Source organism: Neolamprologus multifasciatus, chromosome 7 (assembly GCF_963576455.1).
Source record: "Neolamprologus multifasciatus chromosome 7, fNeoMul1.2, whole genome shotgun sequence".
NCBI classification, from domain to species: domain Eukaryota; kingdom Metazoa; phylum Chordata; class Actinopteri; order Cichliformes; family Cichlidae; genus Neolamprologus; species Neolamprologus multifasciatus.
Genome location: NC_140445.1, coordinates 42,299,676 through 42,324,172, shown reverse-complemented (window position 1 = coordinate 42,324,172; position 24,497 = coordinate 42,299,676). Strand labels below are relative to the sequence as shown.

At 40.9% G+C, this 24,497-nt stretch overlaps 2 protein-coding genes across 3 annotated transcripts in view; one reads left to right on the top strand and one right to left on the bottom strand.

Moving 5' to 3' along the window:
• The window catches only part of LOC146514970 (actin nucleation-promoting factor WASL-like), a 31,430-nt gene extending 30,998 nt beyond the window's left edge, over positions 1-432 (top strand). For both annotated transcript variants that reach the window (XM_085166726.1, XM_085166727.1), the window contains one exon: positions 234-432. In XM_085166726.1, the coding sequence (XP_085022852.1) occupies positions 234-295 (62 nt within the window). In that variant the 3' untranslated portion in view covers positions 296-432. The remainder of the gene's footprint in view (positions 1-233) is intronic.
• pard6a (par-6 family cell polarity regulator alpha) lies at positions 416-21,603 on the bottom strand. Its single transcript, XM_085166728.1, has 6 exons — positions 21,175-21,603; positions 14,185-14,407; positions 8,593-8,882; positions 8,187-8,312; positions 7,111-7,310; positions 416-6,795 (listed from the first exon to the last, which is right to left on the bottom strand). Exons 1-6 carry the CDS (start codon positions 21,253-21,255, stop codon positions 6,468-6,470), a joined length of 1,248 nt encoding a protein of 415 aa, XP_085022854.1. The 5' UTR covers positions 21,256-21,603; the 3' UTR covers positions 416-6,467.
• Positions 21,604-24,497: the final 2,894 nt, after the last annotated feature.

The following is a 24,497-nucleotide window of genomic DNA, read 5'->3' as shown; positions in this document are numbered from 1 at the left end:
TGTTGTTGAAATCAGAAAAATTACCAGTATTTCAGTTTAGTTTTCTCATCAAACATGTAATCAAGTACTTATCACTGCCCCACCTCTTACCACTGTAAAAAAAAAAAAAAAAAAAAGTGTGTGTGTGTTCATCTGTAAAGTCTGTTCACTCGTTTATTTCCTGTTTAGATTTTGATTGACTGAGCCAATATGAAAACTCTCCGCCTTCTTCATCTTAATGTTTCTTTTCTCAGATGAAGATGATGATGATGACGAAGATGAGGATTTTGAGGACGACGATGAGTGGGATGACTAATCAGCACACACACACATACAGTTTCTCCTAAAAACCTAGTATCTGACTGACTAAAAATGTAAATGTTGTATGAACTTGCTGTATATTTATTTTTGCCTTATTTCCTCTCTTTTTTTAAAAAAAAAAAAAAAGATTATTACAAATAATCTGTGCAATACCTGATCCGTTAAATCTGGTCCGTTTGCCACACATCCTCACAACTCCACATGTCATTTCCCTCATGTCATTAGAAGCACTTAAATCCAGCATCAGCACAATGTGGAGACGGCACCAGCTACATTTCACTTTCGCTAATAGGTGAATAGAGAACACTCAACTTTGAGGAGTCTGAATCTGTGTGTGCTCCTTGAGAAATATTTGTGTGCGTTTTCATGTCTTCATTCCTTGTTTAAGAAAATTAAAAGGGAGACCAAATGGGCATGATCATCTTTGTGTTTGATAGCAGTTGGTTTAGTATTAGAGAACACTATTAGTTTCTTTTCATACTTTCAAGTTCCCTGCGAAATTTTGGTTGCTTCTTCTTTTTTTCCCTTTCCTTTGATTCATCTGTTGCACCATGTCCTCGACTTCCATGATAGTTTTTGTTTTTTGTTTTATGTTTTTGTTTTTTGTATTTGTATTTTTTGGGGGCGGGTCAGGATATCAAGCAGGACAATGGGGTCCTTTAAAAGACTGAAAGTTACTACTTCAAACATGACTGGTAAGTTAGGTTTTTGTTTGTTTTTTTTTTTCATTGGATCTAGTTCTTTTTTTTTGCCATTCTTGTGACATTCCCTGCAGCATGTGGGTTTGCACTGCCTGTGATCCTGCATCTGTAAACATTGTAGGAAAATTACTTGTTTTAAATTTTTTTTTTTTTTATTGCCCTCCGGTGAGGCTTAATGCTGCATTTAGAAGCTACTGACGTCGACCAAGTGAAAAAGGAGCGAGACAGGCAGTGGTGGTGCACAGTCAATAAGAATACTAAATTGTATACCTAAATAAATGTTATTTACAGAGAGGCGCTTGTCTTCTATTCTTTGTCTGAATGGTTTACAGCAGAAATTCACTGAGATTTGTCACATGGGATGTATGTGGAGTTGGTTTCAGGGAAGAGGCTTAAAATGACTAGCCAGTCAACTCATGTGCCCAAAATATTTGCATAAACACACCTCTCCGCAGTTCCCTCACACGGACTCGTACCTACATGTACATCTAAAAATAAAATATCTATGTATTGATGGTATATACTGACCAAATGTTGATAACCCCTCCTTTAACCATACATTCTTCACTTCACTTTCGGATCACTCTGACACCACCATTATAATAGGGGGAGACTACAACCTGGGTTTTAATCCAGGAATTCATAGAAATTAGTCAAAGGAACTGGGAGTCTACAGATATTCTTAAACAATACATGAATGATTTTGGTCTTTGTGATGCTGTGTATTCACATCACCCCACTCTCAGGGACCAGTGCACCACTCACATTCTTCCCGAGATTACTTTTTAGTTAGCAGCTCCATTATGAGGGATATTACAGGCAGATTCGTTCTATCAATATTGGTGATTGTGCAGCAATGTCTTATCTCTGTGACACAAAGAAGATGCATCACCAATTAGGAACTGGAGATTTAATACATCATTACTTAAAGAACAATATTTCATTCATTATTTCAAAAACCAATGGGAAATGTATTGAAAAATTAATTACCCTAAAATACTTAAAGTACTCCTTAAACTAGGTTGCAAAGCCCTTGCCAGAAGATTAGAAAAAGTCACTTCATTCATAATAGGTTTTATCAACACTCAGCCAATAAAACATGCACGCTAATAAATGTAAGAGATTATTGCTTCATCAACACATAACTGTTTCTATACAGGAAACATGTGACTACAGAGCCTATATATGTAGAAAAACTATAAAACTGGCGTCTAAAATGGTTCTAAGTTTGACATTGAAAAGATGTCCACAATAACCACATTTGGATCATAAATAGCCCTTACATGGAGGTCCTATGAATGTCTACACTAGAAGTTCAATAGACGCTGAAAAAAGACCTCGCCTGGCATTGCAAAACAACCCTTTCACTGGACCAAAACTGTAAATCCAAAGATAACCCTCATAATGCCCACTCGATTGCCATACACCTGTTGTCCTCACATCACTCCGACATCACTTTGCGCAGTAAGTACTCTGTCAACTGAAGTAAATCAACAGTTCTGCCTAGTTGTAAGTTGTAAATCTCAGATCACTGCCACCACTCCACAACACTCAGGTAACATTAGATATTTAGGTATAAATTTTTGCAAGTTGGAAAACCTTATCTTTATCACTCATTGGAAGAATTCCTACAATTAAAATGGTGGCTCATGAACTACACCACCACAGTCAGGTGTCACTATGGATGATGACACTATCCAAGTAGGTGGCAGCATATGCTTGAGGGTCTGGAAAATGGCTTGAGCTATGAACAAGCCACACGGAAGTGTGATGAATTGGTACCAATCATACAGAGTGGAGAATGCCGTTTTTTCTTGGACTCTGGAGATGAGGGAATCAGCCGATAGCTCTTGATAAAATCCAGTATTGTGAAAAAAATGAGTCAAGGAGCTTGTCGATCTGGGGGCACGGAGATTTATTCCTTCTGAATAAATTGTATTTTATGTTCAGGTTGCCTGTAGGGCTGTGAACGTGTCATTATACTGGGACGCGCAACAAAATGTTGCTCTATGAAGTTGGTGTGACTGGGTAGGGGAGAGAACACATCTGCAAAACGCTGTTGCAATTCAGCAACATCTTTTCTTTGGTTCTGTATGAGATGGTCATCATAATGAAGGGAGGCAGGAATTTGGCACCGCCAGACCTTATTCCACCTCTTTCCTTCTCCAAGCTCACCAGGGAAGCAGTTTCAGCCTTTGTCCATGCTCTTAGGAGGTTAAGGTGCAATTCCTGGGCTTGGAGAAGGTTCTCCCTTGATAATCTTCACAATGTGTGTAGCTTTTCTCTCAGGTCCAGAAAGTACAAAATTTCTCTTTTATCTGGGCATGGACCTCCCTCACAGTTTCCTTCAGTTAGGTCCTACGCCCCCTGCGGCTCCCTGCTAAACAGTAACTCAAAGAGAGAAAATCTCATGGGAGCATGGGGCATCTCCCTGCTGCAAACAACATAGGTCTAACCAGTGAATGAACTTACAAATCATGGATTTTAGTCTTATTTAGCTGCTCCACCAACCTGTCAGTCTGAGGGTTGGTGAAACAGATCTAATGCCCAATAATTCACATAGTTCTTTTAGTGTGTGAGACATGAACGCCGTGCCCTTGTCAGTGAGTATCTCCTTCAGAATGCCAACTAAAGAGAAAACCTGAAACAGTGCCTGCGCAAGACTTTTTGCAGAAATGTTGCACAGCAGCCCTTCTTTGCGATATTGTGTTGCATCCTTTAGAACTAATAAAAAGTGAGTGAAGTGCCCGATGAGGTCCGTGCCAATGCACTAAAATTGGACCTCTATTAAAGGTAACAGGTGGCCGGCTGGTTCACCAGGCAGCAACAGAAGCAGCTGCAGCAGTCATTTCCCTTTGGGCCACTGGTACGTCTCTGCAATAGCCTGAAAAACCTCCAGGAAGGCCAGTGGTTGTCCCCTTCATCTGTTAGAGTGTCACTGTGGGTTCCAGGAGGGGCAGCGGTGGTGCCCAGGAGGTGCCAGAACAAGCAAAACAGATTGCTCAAAACTTTGGTGTAGCACTCAGCCTGGTTCTGCTACCGTTCTAGCTGTTGTTGGTGCACTGCCATCTGTTCCATATGCATGGCGGTAACTCAACCACGATATTGGCGCATTTGCTGGCTACGCCAGTTGCTGGTCCATTGGCATCACTGTGGAAGTAAGACCCGTCACACTCAGCACTGTACTATTAGTGACGATTTATTTATAGTGCTTTATATACAATGACAGAGGTGTAGCTTTTCAGCTTCTGTTGGCTAGGTTTGCCCTCTTCTTGTCCTCTGTCTGCTCCCACTCCTCTCTTCTGGGTCCCGGCATGCTACTCAAATAGTGGCGACATGATGAAATTAATGAGAGACAGCTGTGACCTCTACTTTAACCTCTACTCTACTATAACTTTTAGTTTAGCCTCATCCCCCTTATCTGTTCCCATGTTCCTCTCCTTGTGTTCCTTTCCGTTCCCCCAGTCTGTCATGTATTTCATGTCTGCGTGTTCCACATCCTATTGTCAAGCTTGTGTTGTCACGTCTACATCTCTCCATGTTTTCTGTTTTATTTTGAAAGTCTTATGCTTCCATGTTTAGTGTGTTTAGTTTTGCTTCCCCTGTGGCGTCAGGTTAATTGGTGACAGTTGTGTTTCTCCAGGTGTTTTCCACGTCAGGTCCTAATCATTACAAAATTCAGAAATTTCAGCAAAACATCAGGGTGCACAATTTAAACATAAATTTTCATCACTTGGTCCCAGGTGGAGCGTGGAGTGTCATTCCAGACTCCTCCTCCTGGAAAATCATCCGTGGAGCGAATTGCCAGAATCAGCGGGGTCTCCTGTGAAGGCCCTGCCATTTCTTCCTCCCCTCGGACAGCGGCGTTCAATAATCATTCTTTTATTAAATCAAAGCTTAAGATGCTGGTTCAAAATGGGTCTCTAACCCTAACCCAAAAAAAAGTAATTACCACTCTGTCACTGTGTAACAACCAACCCCATAGCAGGGTTTGTTGTTACACACCTCTTTATAAAGATTTACCTAGCTACCACTAGCTTTAGTTTGTTTAGTTTAGACTGACTCAAATTAACTTCACCTTTTTAATAAGTGTCCATATTTTTTTAATGGCTAATGTTTTGTGATCTATCATTTATTTCATTTATTTAAGATTTATTTATGTAGGTAGTCCCTTTGAAATTGAATATCTCATGTAATATAATAAGGAAAACCATATGAAAAATTACTCTGACCCATGACAATTACATAAAACTTCTTCCTCTCAAAGTTTTATGTTGGGTCCACAAATTCACCAGTAAAAAAAAAAAAAGAACTAGTTTGTCAGGTCAAATGTGTGATATTAACACAACTCTACAGTTCTCACTAATGTGCCAGTAACAAGCAGTGTGACAACAAGTTCGGAAAGATTGACACAAACGGTAAATGGTGAGGTGAGTAATAAATATACTTTTAGCAAATCATATCTCAACTCCCATTGTGAGGAAACAGATTTTATTTGTGTTCTTCAAATGCTGCAGGGGTTTGAAGACTTTCAGCTGTGGACAATGGCTACTGTCAGAACCACTCATAAAACAGACTGACTTACTGATGCTTCTGCTTTAAATCACAGTAAACTTTTATTTAAATGTAATCAACGTAAAGTAAGTAGTATTGGGTTAAAATACATGGTACCTTTGTTCATTTACTGCTGTGCTTTTCCTGAAGTATTAAAAGCTTTTGACAAAGTTACAGCAGAGAGAGAAGCAGAGCCAGAAGTAAGTGTAATTCTGAGATGTCGGCAGTCTAAGACCCAGTTACCCAAATGCCAAAGCAACTTTCTTCACTTTGCTTCATTTCATGAAGCTTTCATGTGTATCCGCCATGTTTGCCACACTAAGCATTAAGATTACTACACAGACACAAAGTTTCACAGTTAGAGATGCCAAAGTGACGTAGTGCTACTTGCACTGGTTGTTGTGGTGCCGCAAAAATAAAACATGAAAGTCAACTATAGGTTTGAAGACATTTTTTAAAATACATTGACATCAAAGTGACTTATGGCTTTTACAAGAGGATTTATAACTATTTAATTTTTTAATTAAATGGTCAATATTAATCTGTTAATACATTATGGTATTTAAACATTTCCATAATATAATATTTTAAAAAAATGATATTGATATAATTACTGTTGTTTATAGAACCTGACAAAGCTGAAAACTTCAGCCATACATTGCATCGTATACAGTGTTCCTATGCCTTCATACAATAAAAGCCAACAATCCACCAAGGCGGGAAAGAGGTAAAGTGTAAACTAGCAGAAGACTGTGAATGGTCCCTCCTGAGGTCCTGTCAGTGCTTCATACGTCAGCTCCCTCCTCTTTTAGAAGTCTGTTATCTAACAGGACCACAGCCACCTGTATTTGCCGTGGTTTCAGCACTGTTGCGCTAACATTCATAGTCCTCAATGGAACAGTGCTGTCGTGGTTACAGTGCTGTTACGTTGCTATCTTCTCTCATGCTCTCCTCACTGCTACTAGTTGTGTGGGTGGAGTTTCCGTTGTGGCTGGAGATCATCATGGCGCTGTCTCTCAGGGATGCTCCGACATTACTGGGCAATGAGACACTCTGTGGGAGGGGCCTACCCACGGTGTAGCTATGTGGCCCATTGCTAAGTGAGTCTCTGTCCGGCATAGTGGTGCTGTTAGTGACCCGGTGGGAGTCGTAGGGTGTCAGGCAGTCATTCTCCAGAATGAGGTCACCTTCATCATCATCGTCACCACCATCATCACTGTCACCCTCAGCAATGCTGTTGCTGTGGTAACAAAACACATGCCAAATGATTAATAAAAAAGTGAATGCAATATAAACTGCACATGTCTGTTCCTATTGGCAACTTATGAATAAAGTTGAGAATTCAGCTAGCTTTGACTGCATTTTTCTAAAACTCATGATTCTCATTATTATTTCAAAACAACAGTTTCAATGAAGTTTCATTTCACTAAATGTTTAAGCACAAACTTCTTTTTCTTTTTCTCCTTTAACAGATATGATGTATGCCAGTGCTGCCACAGTCCCCATTCTTTCTGTTCATAAGCAGGCCCAAAAAAAGATAATATGCATGACAAACCTTGCAGTGATGGGATTGCTCAGAGAGGCAGGGCTTTGTGAGTCATGTGACACGGCAGAGCCTGTAGATCCAACTGAGCCCAGAGAACCCGAGTTACCTACAGAGGTTTTACTCCTACGATGCGTAACATTGTTCCTCTGGTTAGCTGGCTTTACGGTCACAATAAGGTTGTGACTATTTGCCACCATCATGTCTGTGACCTAAAATGACAGATGAGATAGTCAAATAGGGCTTAAATGATGCGATGAAAAATGCAGCTGTTTTTCTTAGATTTACAGTGTACATATTATTATTTATTATATTATATAACATATAATATTTTTTATGAATATAATATTGTGCAATTTGCACTCCACTCTTACACAATGCCAGTCTTACTTTATTTGTTAGTTTATTTGTTATTTATTGTAGACTTTACTATTTTTACTCTTTATCATGTTGCTGTAACACAAAAGTTTCTCTTTTGCACTCCACTGAAACATGTGACAGTTAAAAGCTAATCTTTAGCCATTAGGAGTGGCCCATGGTGAAATTAGCCATTCGTTTTACCAAACTGTATTCTACAAGGTGTGTGTGCGTAAGTATGGGAGGGTCCGGTAGCTTTTAGAGACTTGATTGGGCAATACATTGTCAGTAATTAAAATGAACGAATGGGCTGCTGTCAGTGCTTGTAAAGCCAGTGCGCAGCAGCGCTTCAATTGACCCATTGGCCCAAAAGTGTGTTGGCCTACCAGTATGCCAGATTACCAGCCCTGATTGATTATCATTAAAATGCTCTAATGAGTGCATATAGAGTGACTTAACACCCCGTTACTTTGATACATACAAACACTGGTCTAATCATTACTACTACTTTTACTTCCTAAGCTGTTTTTGAACTGTTACTTTGTAAGCTTGTATCCACTACGGATAAAGAAAAAAAACGACACACACAATCAAGTGCGACTGTGTTGTAATTTATGGGCAAAGTACATTTACTGTTCATGAAAAAGAAGCACACTTGAATCTTGATCAAGTTAATTCTGAATCTTCTTCTGTATATATTGAATTTTCTTTGAGCCTGGAAGGGCATTTACCTGATCCAAAGATTTTCCTGCTACATCGATGCCATTGACCTCGAGGATCTCATCGTTAACACCCAACAGCCCAGTGCTTTCTGCTAACCCACCACGCACAAGACGAGATATGAACACCCCTGGAACCTTCAGGAGCAAGAAGAAAGATACAAATATGAGACAACAGCTTTTAGCTATTATAGCTGATATTAATATATTCATAACTTTTATCTTTATGTCTGCATGAAGGTACTACTTGCTGATATTTTCAGAGAAATTTTGAGATGGGGTATCTTACTGGCCCAATCCTAACTGCACAATTGGTACATCATTGGTGAATTACAGGGAAATAATTCATCAATTTTGTCAGCATTAAAGGCAGAATACTGTCTTGTAAGCAGGGTAAAAGCAAAGTAACAAACCTTACCTTCTCTACGCCCTGCGGTGTCACCCGCACGCTCACGCCGTCACGTATGTAGAACCCAAGTGGTTTTTGAGTGCCATGCTTGTGAAGTCGTACCCGTCGATGTGTCTCAGGCAAAATGTCCACATCGATGATTGAAGAAATCTGTCTGAAGTTCTTTGGCGGTCCAATCATGAGGCCAGATCTGCCCTTTGAGTGGGTGGAGCCTGAGCCAGTGGCGCGCAGGCTCGTTAAGCCCAGCCCCTTTCTACGCCTCTGAAGGGAGTTGGTGCCAAAAATGATAGGTTCATCCTCTTTAAGAAGACACAAAAGAATGGAGACTGTTAATGGCTACTTGCTGATTTGTGATTCTTTTAAAGTGTTAAACTTTATAGTTACGGTGTATTATTTACACCATAATTGGAAAAAATAAAGTCCATCCATCTTCTTCCGCTTATTCGGGCTGGGTCGCGGAGGCAGCAGCCTAAAAAGAGAAGCCCAGACCTCCCTCTTCCTGGCCACCTCCTCCAGCTTGTCCAGGGGAACACCAGGGTGCTCCGAGGCCAGCCGAGAGATATAACCTCTCCAGCATGTCCTGGATCTGCCCCGCGGCCTCTTCCCGGTAGGACATGCCCAGAACACCTCACCCAGGAGGCATCTTTGTTAGATGCCCGAACCACCTCAACTACCTCCTTTCAATGTGGAGGAGCAGCTGCTCTACTCTGAGTCCCTCCCAGATGGCCGAACTTACCCGATCTCTAAGGGAGGCCAGCCACCCTTCGGAAGAAGCTCATTTCCACAAGTCTTTGATATTGGATAGTTGAACTTTTCATTCCAAAGTTTCTACATTCAAAAGATCAGAGCTTTCTTGTGTGTACTGTCAGTCATAGATATAAACACAATATTACTACTAGCTTCAGATCATTTTTTCCCACAGTTCCATTCTGTCTGTATCCATATTTTGTCAGGAATAAAACCAGCCATTTTAGCTAACTGAACTACAGATACAGATAGCAGTTGTAACACGCAGAATAACTATTAAAATGTCAAAAAAATGTAAACTTTCACAATTTTCACATTTTTCAAAACTTCTACCCAGTTCTATAAAATCTTTGAACTTATACCGGAATGACGGAAAGAGAAAAGCATGGAGAAGAGGGAGAAACAACTCATCATCTGATGCACATTAGCTGTCAAACAGGGTTAATGGGAATGTATGGCTGCCAGTGTGTGTGTGCATGTGTGTGTGTACACATGCACGCACACATTAGGTCAATAGGAAGCAGCATTAAGCAGCATTAATGGTTAATGCACAAAAATAATGTTTCCTATCAAGGCATACAGAGCCAGACTAAAGCATGAAGACACAAACATGGTTAAGCCTTCTCTAAATGCACAAATAATGCAATCAGATCCCTCTAATTTTGCAAAAGCTATTTTTGGACCACTATAGATCAACCTGTATTGATCATTATTTTGTGTTCTTGTATGTTATATACAAGGACACAAAATATAGTCTTTTTCAGAAATAGTTAAACATGTGCTAAACCTCATACAAAAGTGTTAGATTCCAGTGTGTCCCAGTTAGACCAGCTCCTACAGGAAACAGTGAGGAATGATCACTGCCCCACCACACTCTCAAATAACTGTAAATATTTATGGCAGATCTGTGACATGCTAGCTTTACTTTGCACATTTTTTACTGAATCTCATCTTTGTTTATTTTTTGACCAGTAAAACTGGTGACAATTTGAACCAAAATTTTCAAATTTGGATTCATCCCTCCATCCAACCTGTTGGTACTGATACTGATTTTCAGTCCAGTTCTAGCGTGACCGCTAATGATGGTAACAGCAGGCATAATCGACCTGTGTGACTGTTTTCTGCCAAAATTTTAGCCCAGCCAGGCTTACTTATTAATCAGTAGTCTTGGCATTCTGGCTGCAGGGCCTTCGCTCATCTCCACAACTTTTCCCATTTTATAAAACACTCTATGACCTCATAATAAAATCACCAAAACACGCACTATAGCCGAAATTACAGTGAACCCACGATCTCTAACATGTATGTGGAGTGACATTGACAGACAACATCAAAGTTATAAGATCAGACATGAACCTCCCCCTCTCTGCTGGCTAAAGCTTTAAATATTTGCTGCTTACTACTATCATAAGCTTTGGAGCTCAGAAATGGTATTCAGGATGGCCGTAAAGAGTAAATCTGTGTCTGTGTCTTAGTGCCCCATATATCTATCCCTAATGTACCATGTTTCTGTTATCTGCAGCTGCCATGAGCATTTGTATGTTTCTTTCTAGTGTGACCTCACTCTGTAGTGGCCCACCATCTGGAGCCCAAGGGGGTGCCATATGGCCATATGCAGTGCAGGACAACAACAGGCCTGTGCACAGTGCAGACAAAGAGGGAGCGTCATTCTGTAAGGGCTTTGTTACTTCACCTCCTATTTAAAAGCAGACTATTAGGTCTGAAACTGTATAATTTTTTTCAATTGTGATAAAAGCTCCTGTATTCACGTGACGCTGTTTTACATTTAAAACAATGCATCAGACAACTGGTGCATCTATTGTGTTAATGTCAGTGTTATTTTGTTTAAATTGTATTTGTTAAAACACACTTTTTTCAAAGCTCTTGTGTTTTGAACCCATCAACCATGATTACTTAGTCTATTTACCGCCGCTCCATTTCTTAGTGTTTCTCTCAGTGCAACATGACATTTCTGTGCCACGTGTTACAGACAACATATCCTCATGCCACAAGTTGTACTGTATCAGTAGTTTCCAGTTTGACTCATTTTAGTTTATCAGATGCAAAATTGTGATGTGAAAGGTATTTTGTCTCTTAGTTATCATAAATCACCTCAGAAACATACTCAGGGTGGAGCAGCACAAATGTACACACTGCTCTTCTGTCAGTATTACTAAGCCCATAGTCACTTTGATTCTTCACATGGAACTTTACTGATTAAAATACATATAACTGCTTTGTGTGTCAAAGTCTACTCGATGTCGACTTTGTTGCAGTGTTAATGTGTTAAGGTAATCAACAAGTGCAAGTCAACAATTCTCTCTCTCTTTCTCACACACACACACACACACACACACACACACACACACACACACACACACACAGAGTAGTGTGTGTGTGTGTGTGATATGACTGATGAAGTCTCAAAAGACATCAGTCATATGAACTGAGTGAGATTATCTTGCTCCAAAAAGTAAAATAAACTCACTCATGGCTAATGGCTTAAAGCAGCAGATGGGTTTCTATCCTGTGGTATTCCCCTGTCTATCCCTCACTCACAAACACATACTCACAAATGCACACATGTGCTAACACACAAAGACAAGCTGTAGTAAAGGTCAAAATGAATGTAGCCAAGTAAGAGGAATTAATGTGGAGAGAGAAGCGTGTAGGAAAGGAAACACATATCTGCTGTTTTCAGTGTAAAATGAACTTTTTGTTGCCTTCATAAAGGGTTTGATGATGTCTTCAGTCATTTAGAAGTCTTTTACATTTCACTGAATACTTACAAGTGAGACTAGTGAGCAACAGAGCTGCTACAAAGACTACTAATAAAATGTGAGATCCTTACTGAACTTATTTGAGACAGACCTGGTTAGTTAAAAACAAACTATCGTCACCACTTAATCTTCCTGTTTCTCTATCCTTCAGCTGTGCAAATTTTGCCAATCGTGTGGATGCAGTGAATAAATGGGATTACACTTCAGGAATGAAAGATAAGTGATTGTGGGAATAGATTTTTAGCTGCCTTACTCAAGTCCTAATCCTTTCTAGTGACGCCACTACTCCTAATGCAATGCATGGGTTTAAGATTTTTCAGTAGGATTTACAGGATTTTATCATTTCTGGACGGCAGAGTTTAAAAGAGTAAACAAAGCGAATACAAGCCTCCTCAATAAGATTTCAACAAACGTATTGCACATGCACATGTTTGCTCTCTCTGTGTTTCCAGGGCCTTGTTTTCCTGAGCTCTCTTCCTTTTTAGATCCCCAGACCATAGAGCTGATCTGATTTGCTGGCAGCTGTCTGTGACTCTGATCTCTAGCAGCCTGCTACGCAGCACATTAATGTCATCACATCCTGAGTTATGACATAGGATGAAAAGGTGTACTGGGAGACAACAATGGTACGGTGTATTAGAAAACACTCACATAATCCATAATGATGGATGGATAAACATCACCAATGTCAGCAGGTGTAATAAGTGTATAAGTGTTTCTGCTTCATATGTAGTGTCTCAGGGGTAAACGATAAAGCTCACTAACATTACAGTCGACCTGTAAAATTACAGGATGCATTTTTGTCTTTCTTGAATTATTCACTCTTGGTATGTCTTGGGCACAAAGTATGTGCTACCAGAGGTGTGTGCTACGAAGCCAGTTTAACTGGTTAGTGACGTCATAGTTGTCAGTGTCACAAGGGTGGTTGTCTTTTTAAACTTGGATACATTACTGTGGGTTATGTTCTTTGGTTTAACAGTGGATGGAAGTGCCAATTTTTCACTAATTCTTGATTTGTATGCTTTAAAAAGAGGTTCAAAATAGGAAGAAGCTGCCATTCTCAGTGGGAATACTGAGCTTGCTGACCTCTGCCGATTCAGTGAAGTAAAATCCAGACACATAAGGGTAACAAATAAGCCCTCAGTGTACTTTTGAGCAATGAAATGATTTCAAAATTAACATGAAATTTAACAAGCAGTCAGATTAAATGCCAGCACTGGAATAAATTGTTTAGAACCAGCTGGAGTCAGTGAAGTGAGCTCGGGAAAAGCTCAGGAAAAATGCGTGCATGACCTAAATTGGTGGACAAGAATTATCAGATTCTGTAAATTCTTTAAAACTGGTAAGCAGTGATTGATTAAAAATAAGAGCAATGGGATTGTTCATGTACAGTGAGGGTGTGCTGGGAATGCCTGGCAGAGGCCCCCGGTTCATGAGATCTTAAACTCCGACTTCAGGCGGAGCTTCAACAACATTCCAACGGAGGCTAAGGACATTGAGTCCGAATGGACCATGTGCAGCACCTCCATTGCTGCAATGAGGCTACAGGCTACTGCACTGAGCTGCAGCTGCAAGGTGGCCGGTGCCTGTCATGGTGGTAACCTCCGAACTTGATAGTAGATAACCGAGGTGAAGGGAGCCAACACGCTAAAGAAGGAGTCCTGTTGGGCTTGGTTAGCTTACGGGACTTCAGAGGCAGCTGATGGGTAACGGCAGGCCTGGAAACGCCTCGGTGTTCTCCATTAAAAGCTGGAGGAAGTGGTTACGGACAGGGAGGTCTGGGCTTCTCTGCTTAGGCTGCTGACCCGACAATGTGGCCCCAGATAAGCGGAAGAAAATGGATAGACAGATGGATGTGATCGTCCACTAGTAAATTAATCATTGATGTTATTCTCTTGGAGGGACAAAAACATTTTAAAAAGACATGAAATATACTTTGGAAGCCATTAAAATAACTGTAGGATCAATGTGTAGAAAGACATATAACATGTTTAAGAGATCTGTCATTTAGATTGCTTTGCAAAGTAATTTTTAATTAACTAAAAATGTATTTTTACCTAATTTTTTCTCTTACCTCTCTTGGTTATAATAATGCGGAGCAGCGGATTGGCTGATGCAATGGCTTTGTGGTAATTTTCATCATTGTTGATTGGAAGGAGGTCCCCGTGGACATCTGCATATCCTAATAGCACATCAACACCAGGGATATGATGAATCGTTTGGAGGAGGCGGTAGAACTCCTTGAAGCCCCCTGGACCATTTCTCTTCAGAGCAAAACGACGATATTCTGCATCAAACTGTCGAAGGCAACAAACACACATCAAATGATGTTTAATAGTGAGGCTCAATCTGTGTTTACAATTTTAGCTAAATGTAATACTAAGCATTTTAAGCGTGGCTAATTGCTACAGCCACTAACTAGGAATGGATAACAAAACCTGTTGACCCTATTTAACATACTTTGGGATTCATTCTTGAAGACCGTAGTCCTTAAGAGTTTGATACGATGTCACCTCTAAGCATTGATACGATGTCACCTCTAAGCATAGAAAAAGTGTGATGTCACTAAAACCTATCTAGAAAAGTTTTAGACCCTTCCCTCACATCCAACCTGTGGGGAATACACACTGACAACATTCAACATCGGCTGTTTCATTTCCAGCTTCAGAGTCATGATTCTGTCTGACACTCTTCAACTTCAGATCACTGTTCACAAACTCTTCCTTCAACATGACCCCCACTCTATTCTCCTCCTATCTGTACTATGAGAGACCAGCTTGCATCCACCTCCAATGCCCCTGGCCTGGGTTCCTTTCACCTGGTCTCTTGAATGCACACTATATCTAACTTTCTTCTCATCATCATATCAGCATCTCTCTCACTTTAGCAGTCATAGTCCCTACATTTAGAGTCCCTGCGTTCACCTCCACAACCCTGCCTTTGTTTCTCTGGCACTGCCTCCTCTCCTCTTTCTTTGTTTTCAGCCAGCAGAAGCACAGTTTCCACCAGCACCCTCATGGCCAACAGCACTGGAGGCTGTGGGTTCGACTGATCTGATATGGAAATCTCATTCTTGATCATCTGCATGTTTTATTTACCAAAGATATTATGCCGGATGCCCTTCCTGACACAACCCTCTCTATTTATCTGGACCTGTTTATCGTCATTTCCTGTAGCTTCTCTCTCAGTAGCAGCGACTGCATTGCGTTAAATCAAAGAGGGGATCCTCTTAACGCATTCCTAATTATCGATTCAATTCAATTCCATTTATATAGCACCAAACCACACAACAATCACCTCAAAGTGCTTTATATTAGTATAGTATAGTATAGAAGTAAATTAATCTACATAGATAAGGCTAATCTGAACACTGATAGTAAAATTTGAGATTTTGTTTCATTTCAGTGCTAAAATCCAAGCCCCTTGTAAAGGCCATCCTCAGTAACCACCTTTGATATGGATGTAAAGGTACAGTGCCCATTTCATGAATGGAAACACAAACAAGGAAAAATCACAGGGAACTGTAGGGACAGTACTGGTACAGGAGTTTAAACATATTTCAAATATTATGGAATATTTGTTATTTTTATGTACTGTAGTAACAAATCTTAAAAATTATGTCATTCTATCAGTCTTCTTGTATCGTGACATCTCCAACTTGCATGATGTACTGACAAGGCACGTACTGTTTGTGTGCTGTTTGGGGCTAGTGATGCCTGGCGAAAGCAGAAATGTTTAAAAATTGTTTAATTAAAACTGAGACATGACCTAAAACTCAAACTCTGGAGTTTAATTTTTGTCCCAACTGTATATTATAACAGAAACTTTCAAACAGTAATTACACAATGAGATCCACGCTGACTTTGTTTTGTCTCCCAACATTATGCTTCTTCCGGTGGATATTAACACAAATACTGTGTCTCCCTTTAGCTCTATAATTAACTGCAGAGAGTATTAGACCTCTCACTGGCATGTTTGCCTTGAAAGCTATACTGGGCGTACTCAGTGTGAAGAATGTGTGCTTTATCAGAGCATTCATCTGTATCTTGGACTCTAGGGTGGCATGCTACTTTACCAGTACTGTCATATGATATATGGAAATGTTGACGTTGCTGCATTCAGGGCTGTAATCAGGTTTTAGGGATTAGTGGGGTACAGAAGAGTCACACTGGTGCTCTTTGTTAAGTAAACAATAAGGTTATTTTTAAATTTTTTAAATTATTTTCACATATGTGTTGGCATAAAGTGCTCACATGTTCTTATTAATAATAACAATACGATTGAATGTAAAATGGAAGCACAGTTAACAGGAATATAAAGCCAAGTTCAAACACAGCATGAAAGAAAACATTATGAAGAAAGTTATTAAACAATAAGAATGAGTCCACAGAGTTGGATAAATGAAGTCAAAGTGGGACTTTTCCAAAATTTCTTTTGCCACCGGCTGAAAGGCTCCATCCCCATCCCAATCTCACATGAGTAACACATTCTGAGATAAGAGATTGCTGCATTTCCATTTAGTGCTCTGTATATAAGTAGCCGGTGTAGAGTATAAAGCAGGAGTAATATGAGCTCACTTAGGAGAAAACATAAGTATTCTGGTGGCAGCATTTTGTATTGCTTGAAAATGAGAAGGAGATGATTTCCTGGATGGGATTGAGCAGAAAAAAAAGTTGGGATCCAAGGAAAACTGAGGCTGTGCTCAGTGACAATGCATCTGACCACTTGTTCCCTTGCGTGCCCCACTGACTGGAACTTCTCTTCTATAGACTGATTCTCCGGATCGTGCTACCTCAGGCTGCTTCACCCTGTCTCTCCTTGTCAGCTGGTCTCTGGTCCTCAGCATTCACTGACGACTTAGAGTCAACCTGCGCTTTCTCTGCTGGCTGCTGCTGTTGATAATTGTGCAACTTTACAGATGGCACTCTGTCATTCTGGAGCCAATAAATCATTTGCGTTGAATGATTTTGTTGGTTTCATAAAGTTTGACTTTTTGAACTGAATCCTGGTAGTGCAGGACAGACTACAGAGGCCTCACTGGGGTCGGTTCAGATGGGTACTGGGACCCTGGCAGAGGAGGAGGAGAACTAATATTAGTGTTTGGAGTGTTTCACCAGTTAGCATCGCAGTGGATGCAGGACAATTTTATATCTTTGAACTTCAGCTTGTTAGAGTTGGAGGTAAAAACTAATCTACCAACCACCTGGTTCTATCAGCCCTGGTCAAAGAAAACAGAGCTGTCTATTTTACAAAGTTGGCTTTTAACAGTCAGCACAATCCCACATTATTATTTGATACCATTACCATGATCATATTACCTGCTTAACCTGCTCTTTCTGTTTTTTCTGATGACAATAGCAAAAATGTTCTTCATTTCTTTTCTTACAGAGGTGCAAATGAAAAATACAATATGTTATGAACTGGCTCTCCATCCATTCTGTCCCAGGCCTAGCATACAAATCTCTGTAGTTTATACACCTGTGGCCATGAAAGTGATTAGAACACCTGAATTCAATAATTTGAATGGGTGAATACTTTTGGCAATATAATGTATTTATATCTGTTCCTTTTTATTGCCAACTTTGTACAAAAGAGGAATTTGCTGCGGTGTCATTGTGTAAAACTGTTCTTATGCCATGACATGTTGTTTCTAAAGGACCACAGCCTCCTGCCAAAGGGCAGTGTCACAAACGGTTTGAGACAGGCAAGCAAGATCGTTGCCGACCCCCCACTTCATAGAGTCCTGGAGGTCTACAAGTCTTGTAGGGAGGCAGATTGCTGCCAATCACCTTCTCAGTGGAGGGAATGACATGCTGCAGTCTGCATTTGTCCTTGCCAGCAGCATGGTGATGGAGGAGGTGAGAATAGATTCATTGATGGAGAAAAACTGCACCATCACTGACGTTGGCAGGTTGTATTTTCTCTGTTGTGTCTTCTTGATGAGGAGGCTGATGTTTGGGTGGGGTGTCTGGTTTCCACTGTCATCTCCATTGTTTTCACAACATTTAAGCTCCAGGTTGTTGTCACTGCACAAAGTCACCAGTCAATCTCGCTCATCTAGACGGACTCATCTCCACATGAGATGAGCCCAACAGGGTGGTGTCATCTGCAAACTTCGGGAGTTTACAGACTGGTGTCTGGAGGTGCAGCTGTTGGTATACAAGAAGAAGTTTAGAGAGGTAAAGACAGAGCCCTGAGGGGAACCAGTGCTGATGCAATGAAAGACAGGAAGTCAATGATCGACCTGCAGGTGGAAGCAGACACATTCAGCTGGGAGAGCTTTTCCTGCAGCAGAGTAGGGATGAATATATTAAAAGCACAACCAAAGTCCACAAAAAGTAGCCTAGCATAAATTCCTGCAGAGTCCAGATGGAGTGCCATGTTAACAGCATCACCTACTAACCTGTTGGTTCTGTAGGCGAACTGCAGGGGGTCCAGGAGGGGGACAGTGATAGTGATAGTACCAGACGGTCAAACTCTTCATGACTACAGAGGTCAGAGCAACAGGTCGGCTTGTGATCCCTTTTTTTAAAAAATGGAACAGTAATGATAAGTCCTGTGGAAGCAGGCTGGCATATGACATGTCTCTGATCAGCACAGGGCTTCAGGGTGGATGGAGACATTGAGCCTGGTCCTGCTGCTTTCTGGGTGTTCTGTTTTGAGTTTGTTTACATCTCTTTCAAGTAGGGAGAGAGGTTTCTAGGGAGATGGAGAAAAAATTACTGAAGGGATGAGCAGCTGAGTCCAGATGAGGGGAGCAGTATTGCTGAATAACAGTCACATCATTACACCAGCCACTGTAAGTACAAAAACAGATACCTCCACCTTTGTCTTGCCAAAGAACTTCATGTGGCAATCGGCTGTGAAGAGTTGGAGTTCTACCAACTGCACCACAGAGTCCAGTATAGATCCACTCAGTCAAGTTTCCATAAAACACAAAACAGCCAATTTAGAGCAGTCTCTGTTTTTCCCCATCAATAGTTGGAGTTCATCTATTTTACTGCCCAATGAGCTTGTGTTCCCTGTAGTGGAGTATGGAGGCGGTGGAGATGCAGGAGCGTACCGGCTTGCTTTCCTCTCCTACAGCGTCTCACTTTATGAACCTGAATGGCCAGATCAGGCAATGAATGATGGAAATAAGTCCTCAGGAGTTGTAGCCCTGATGTTCATTAGCTCATCTCTGGTGTAAGAAGTTCTGGTTGTATGGCAAAGCACAGAGCAAAGCTGAAAGACTGCGCAAAATATTCACGAAGCTGTTCCCACTAAAAATTAAACAACAAACCGGTTGAGTTAAAAACACAGCAGCCAGTACAGCAAGGCTATGAAGGCATCTGAGCAGGAAATATGATCAGCTGGTGACGTGTGACCCAAAAGTAAACAAATGACTCAGCCATCATCACTGGACCACCAGCTAGTTATACTCCATACAACCAAATGACAAATCACAACTGTCATCTTGAGCTGACAGTTGTTGTGAGTTGGTGCTATATAAATACAACTGAGCTGAACTGAATGACAGGAAGAGCAGAGATTGGACAGTGGGTAAGATACTGATCCATTCTTCAGAGAGTAAGTGTGTGACTGATAGACAAAAGCACTAGGTGAATGTGTGTGTGTGTGTGTGTGTGTGTGTGTGTGTGTGACTGCGTGAATGAGACAAGTAGTAGAAACTGTTGTAAATGATGAAACTGAGTAGAAAGATGTTGTGTAAGAACCAAACCATGTACTGATTCTAATAGGTGATAACACCGTCCCGCGTTACTGAACTGTTAAGTTACTTCAGTTACTGCTAAAGAGTTAAGCATTCGACTCACTCTTTGTCACTGTATATAATGCTGTGTCACTCTTACTACACTATAATGTGTCATCACTGACAGTAGCACACTGGAATAAAAGGAAAATCTCCCTCTTTTTTGCACTAATCAGTGCTGCTGTCTGCAAACTGCACTCTCTGATAAAATGTTCATTTAGAACATCATCAAATTCATATTATTGGATTTCCTTAAAAAATGGATATAATTTTGAGGCTATGTTGCCCATTCTAGTGTCAATTCCTTTGGATAATCATGGGAAACACAACTTGCTTATAAAAGATGAACGTTGCCACTGTGACATGACCCACTGGTTAGTAAATCCCATTGTCAAGCTAAAAATGTTCCCTAGCGCTATCAGTTTGCAGGCGGATGTCATGAGCACGGCACAAACCTGACTGTGAAGCAGAGGAAATCACAGAATTCTCTAACAGAAGCTTCATTCACTAAACTGCCCTTCATGTTGTTTGACTTTAAGCAGTCACAGGACACAGACTTCTACAGAACCACAGGTGTTTCTGACACACCCCCTCCTACCTACTAAAAACTGCGTGGGTTTGAGCACTGACTCAGTCTACATATTTCTATACGTGGACTGGTCCACATTCTTCATGTGAAACCAGTCTACAGTCTGTGCGAGGCAGCTGAAGGGCCTGTGGAAGGTTTTATCTTTAAACTATTTTTCAGGCTCTTCAAACATTAGCAATAAAAAGTACGTTGAAAATGCTGCCAATATTTGAGTTTAGACACAGCTTCACCTAAAAAATATTTTGGTTTTCATCTTCATGAAAGCACTTACTATTACAGAATAATCACACTGTAATTGTATGTCTTCGGTATGCTTGTTTCTCAGCTATTACAAAAGCTAAAGCTCACAAACAACTAAAATGTAAACACCAAAGAATAAGCCAACAACAGCTTGGCACACACACACACACACACACACACACACACACACACACACACACACACAGATCGAGTTAAACACAGGACTGGGATTATCGAGGCTGAGCAGGCTGACACGATGTTGGTGGTGTTGGTGGTGTTGGTGGGGGGGCTGCGGGCGGCAGCAGCCAGGCCGCTGTCAGCTGAACCCGGTCGGATTTCGTTTCTTCTAAATATCGCGTGAATTTGCAGCGGCCAGATATTTGTGTTTGTTACATCACGATCTGGATGAGAAGAGCGGAGGGCTGAGGTTCTGATAACGCACACCCTGCATCGCTAACAGCATCAGTCAGCAGCCCATCACTTACTTTGCTCTTGACCTCCACCAGGTTGTCCGACAGTCTGAACGAAGTCCGCTGCTGCTGCTGCTGCTGCTGTTGCCTGGACATTGTGCTCCTCGGTCGGCTGCTTGTCTGAGGCACTGCGGGTAAAAATATCCGCTGGAGGTCTGACAGCCTGGCAGCTCCCTCCTCTACTCTCGAGCGTAAAGCTGCTGAGGGGCTGCAGCGGTAATGGTGTTGTCCTCGGACAGGCTCCTGGCTGCCGTGCTGCTGCAGGCCCTCCTTTCGTTCCTCCCGACGCACAGAAACAAATCCGGCTCCTCACAGGTGCAGTCCGGTAAATCCAGTATAAGATCTGAGGTACCAGCGAAACCCGCCCTTCTGCTCCCCACCCCTCCTCCTGATGAACACGGGGGGCGGGACGTGATACTGGAAGAAGAAAACACAACATGACCTGTCTATTACTCTCTCTCTCTCTCTCTCTCTCTCCGTGCGTGCGCGCGCGCGCGCGTGCGTGTGTGTGCTGCTCCATACTCCAGTGGACAGATTCATATGACTCCTCCTTTGCTTTTGCTGGCACAAAGACAGAAAGGATAATAAGTAAAAGTAATGTCAAATCACTTTTACTTATATCAAACCGATAGCCCGGTGAATATAAAATGTTATATTTCAGAGAAAAACTCAACTAGTGCAAACAACGCACTTTTAAGCAGTGTGGAAACACCAAGACAGAAATAAAGAGGGTATTAGACAACCAGCTGTAACACAGTTATGTTGCAACCATATTATGTTAGAGCACAATAGTACAGTGCTGTGACAAAGCATTTGCACCCTTTATAAATATGCATAGTTTTATGCATATTGGGTACATGTTTCAGATCACCAAACACATTTTACTATCAGACAAAGATGAGAACATTCAAAATGCAATGTTTAAATTATGATTTCATGATTTTCAATCAAAGAAGGCTATCCAGACCTACCTGACCCTATGCAAAACAGTAATTCCCCCATAAACCTGAGTGTGCTGCACTTGGCAGCTGAACTGAAATCAAGTGTTCGCGGTAACTGGCAGTGAGTCTTTCACATAGCTGTGGAGGAGTTTTGGCCTCTTTTTTGTTGAATTGTTTTAATTCAACCACGTTGGATGGTTTTCTAGCATGAGGTCATGTCAAAAGCATCTCAGTCTGATTTAATTCATTTGATCATTGTTTTTTTGAGCCATTCAGAGGTGGACCTACTATATGCACGTGGATCATTGTCCTGCTGCATAACACAAATGTGCTTGTGCTTCAGTTCATGAACTGGTGGATGAACATTCTCCTTCAGGATTTGCTGGTAGAGAGGAGAATTCATACTTCATCAATTACATCAAGTCATCCAGGCCCTGAAGCAGCAGAGCAGCCCCAGACCATCACACTACCACACCACCATGTTTATCTGTTAGTATGATGTTCTTTTCATGAAAAGCTATGTTAGTTTTATATCAGATTTAACAGGACTCAAACTTTCCAAAAAGTCCAGCTTGTGTCTCCATATTTCAAGTTTTCTCCATTTGTGGATAATAACTGTAACCATAGTTACCCACGCCTTTTCACAGTTGATTTGTGATTCAACAAGGATTCAATCCCATTTTAATTATATAGAAGCAAATCACAACAGCAGTTGCCTCAGTGCCCTTTATACTGTAAGGTAAAGACCCTGCAATAATACAGAGAAAACAAAGAAATCCCAACAAGCAGATAACCCCCTATGAGCAAGCACTTTGGCAACAGTGGGAAGGAAAAGCTCTCTTTTAACAGATAGGGCTACCTGTGAAGACAGGATAAAGAATTATAGTGAGTGAAGAAGACTGTAACCACAATATATGTAAATCACCAAAACTAGCTCAATTAAGGCTGAAGCCATTAGTGAGATCTTGTACACTGTGTTTGGTAACCTAGCGGAGAAGGGTTATTACATTCATTACATGAATCAGCATAGCAATTATTCATCTGCTTTGCTGGGAGTAACTAATTAATAATTATATATATATTAATAACCATTAATAATAACCAATGATGAGATTCAGAACACACAGTGCATCATGGGAAGCCTCCAGCCAGTTAGGCCAGTGTGTTTGTATCATGGCAGGGCCCCTGCTTATATAAGAGACTGTTTGCCCTTTAGCCTTTAAATTTGGTTCGGTGTCTTGCTCATGGACACTTTGGCATGTGCATTTAGTGGACAACCCACACCTCAGAAATGCTCAGAAGGACAGACAGATGGACAGAGAGATGGACAGACATCTCTAATCCTCTCTTGTTTTCTGTGCATCACCAACTTGCCACTTCTTTAGCGTTATGGTTTGCTTTAATGTTAGCCTATGGGTTAGGGTTATTCAAATAAGGGTCATGGTTGGTCATGTTGATCAGAAGGATTGTTGAAGCAGGGATATCATGGTTATGTAGTTCATATAAATATATATGCCCCACAGGAGATAGCATGAGTATTAAAAACTAAAACTGTGAACACCAAAAGATCATGGTTTTTGTCCCAGGTTTGAGTCAGACAAAAAATATAAGTAGAAGTTGCTATTATAGAGTGGTTGGTAATAGTGGGGTAATACATTGGAAACAAGAAAGTATCAAGAAGGTTCATGCTGTAGTCTATGTACAAAAGCTTGAAAAGCCTTGGGAGACAGTGGTCCCTCGTTTATCGCAGGAGTTGCATTCCAAAAATAACCTGCAATAGGTGAAATTTGCAAAGTAGCCAGCTTTACTTTTTACAATTATTATAGATGTTTTAAAGCTGTAAAACCCCTCACTACACACTTTATACCCTTTTCTCAGACAGGCATGAACATTTTCACACTTTTCTCTATTGTTTAAATACTCTCAAAGTTCAAACCTTCGTGGAAAAATAAGTCCAGTATTATAGAATGAAACCAAAGGCACCTACAGGTGCTTTTGGCGGTGCAAAACGCTGAATCAACATTGTTGTTATTTGTTGGGGAGAAAACTTACAAACATACAGTACAGCACTTCAGAGTCACTCTGCTAGTGATCGAAGATTTGTGTAAATTTGACAAGCTGGACACATTCTGTACTGTACAGAAGACGAGATTGATTCACAATGGTCTACAGCCGATCAGGACGCAGAACACAAACTTTTATTCTTTATTCCCATTAGGGAATATTTATTTATTCCATTTATTCCCTAAATGGAATAAAGAAGAAAGGTGTTTATAGTGTGCCACGTTTTTCATCTATTAACCTGCAGCCACACCCAGGAAACCAGATGAGCCAGGTTTAATGAATCTGAGCTCAGTGAGAGACAGAGTGAGACTGAACCAGATAAAAGTGTGCATG

Bases quoted from the DNA above. Each gene is read 5' to 3' on its own strand.
- pard6a (XM_085166728.1), bottom strand. From the start codon at position 21,255: ATGTCCAGGCAACAGCAGCAGCAGCAGCAGCAGCGGACTTCGTTCAGA. The intron at 8,883-14,184 runs GTAAGAGAAAAA...GTCTTCTTAAAG, and splicing joins CATTATTATAACCAAGAGAG to AGGATGAACCTATCATTTTT. The intron at 7,311-8,186 runs GTAAATGCCCTT...CTGTCATTTTAG, and splicing joins CAGGAAAATCTTTGGATCAG to GTCACAGACATGATGGTGGC.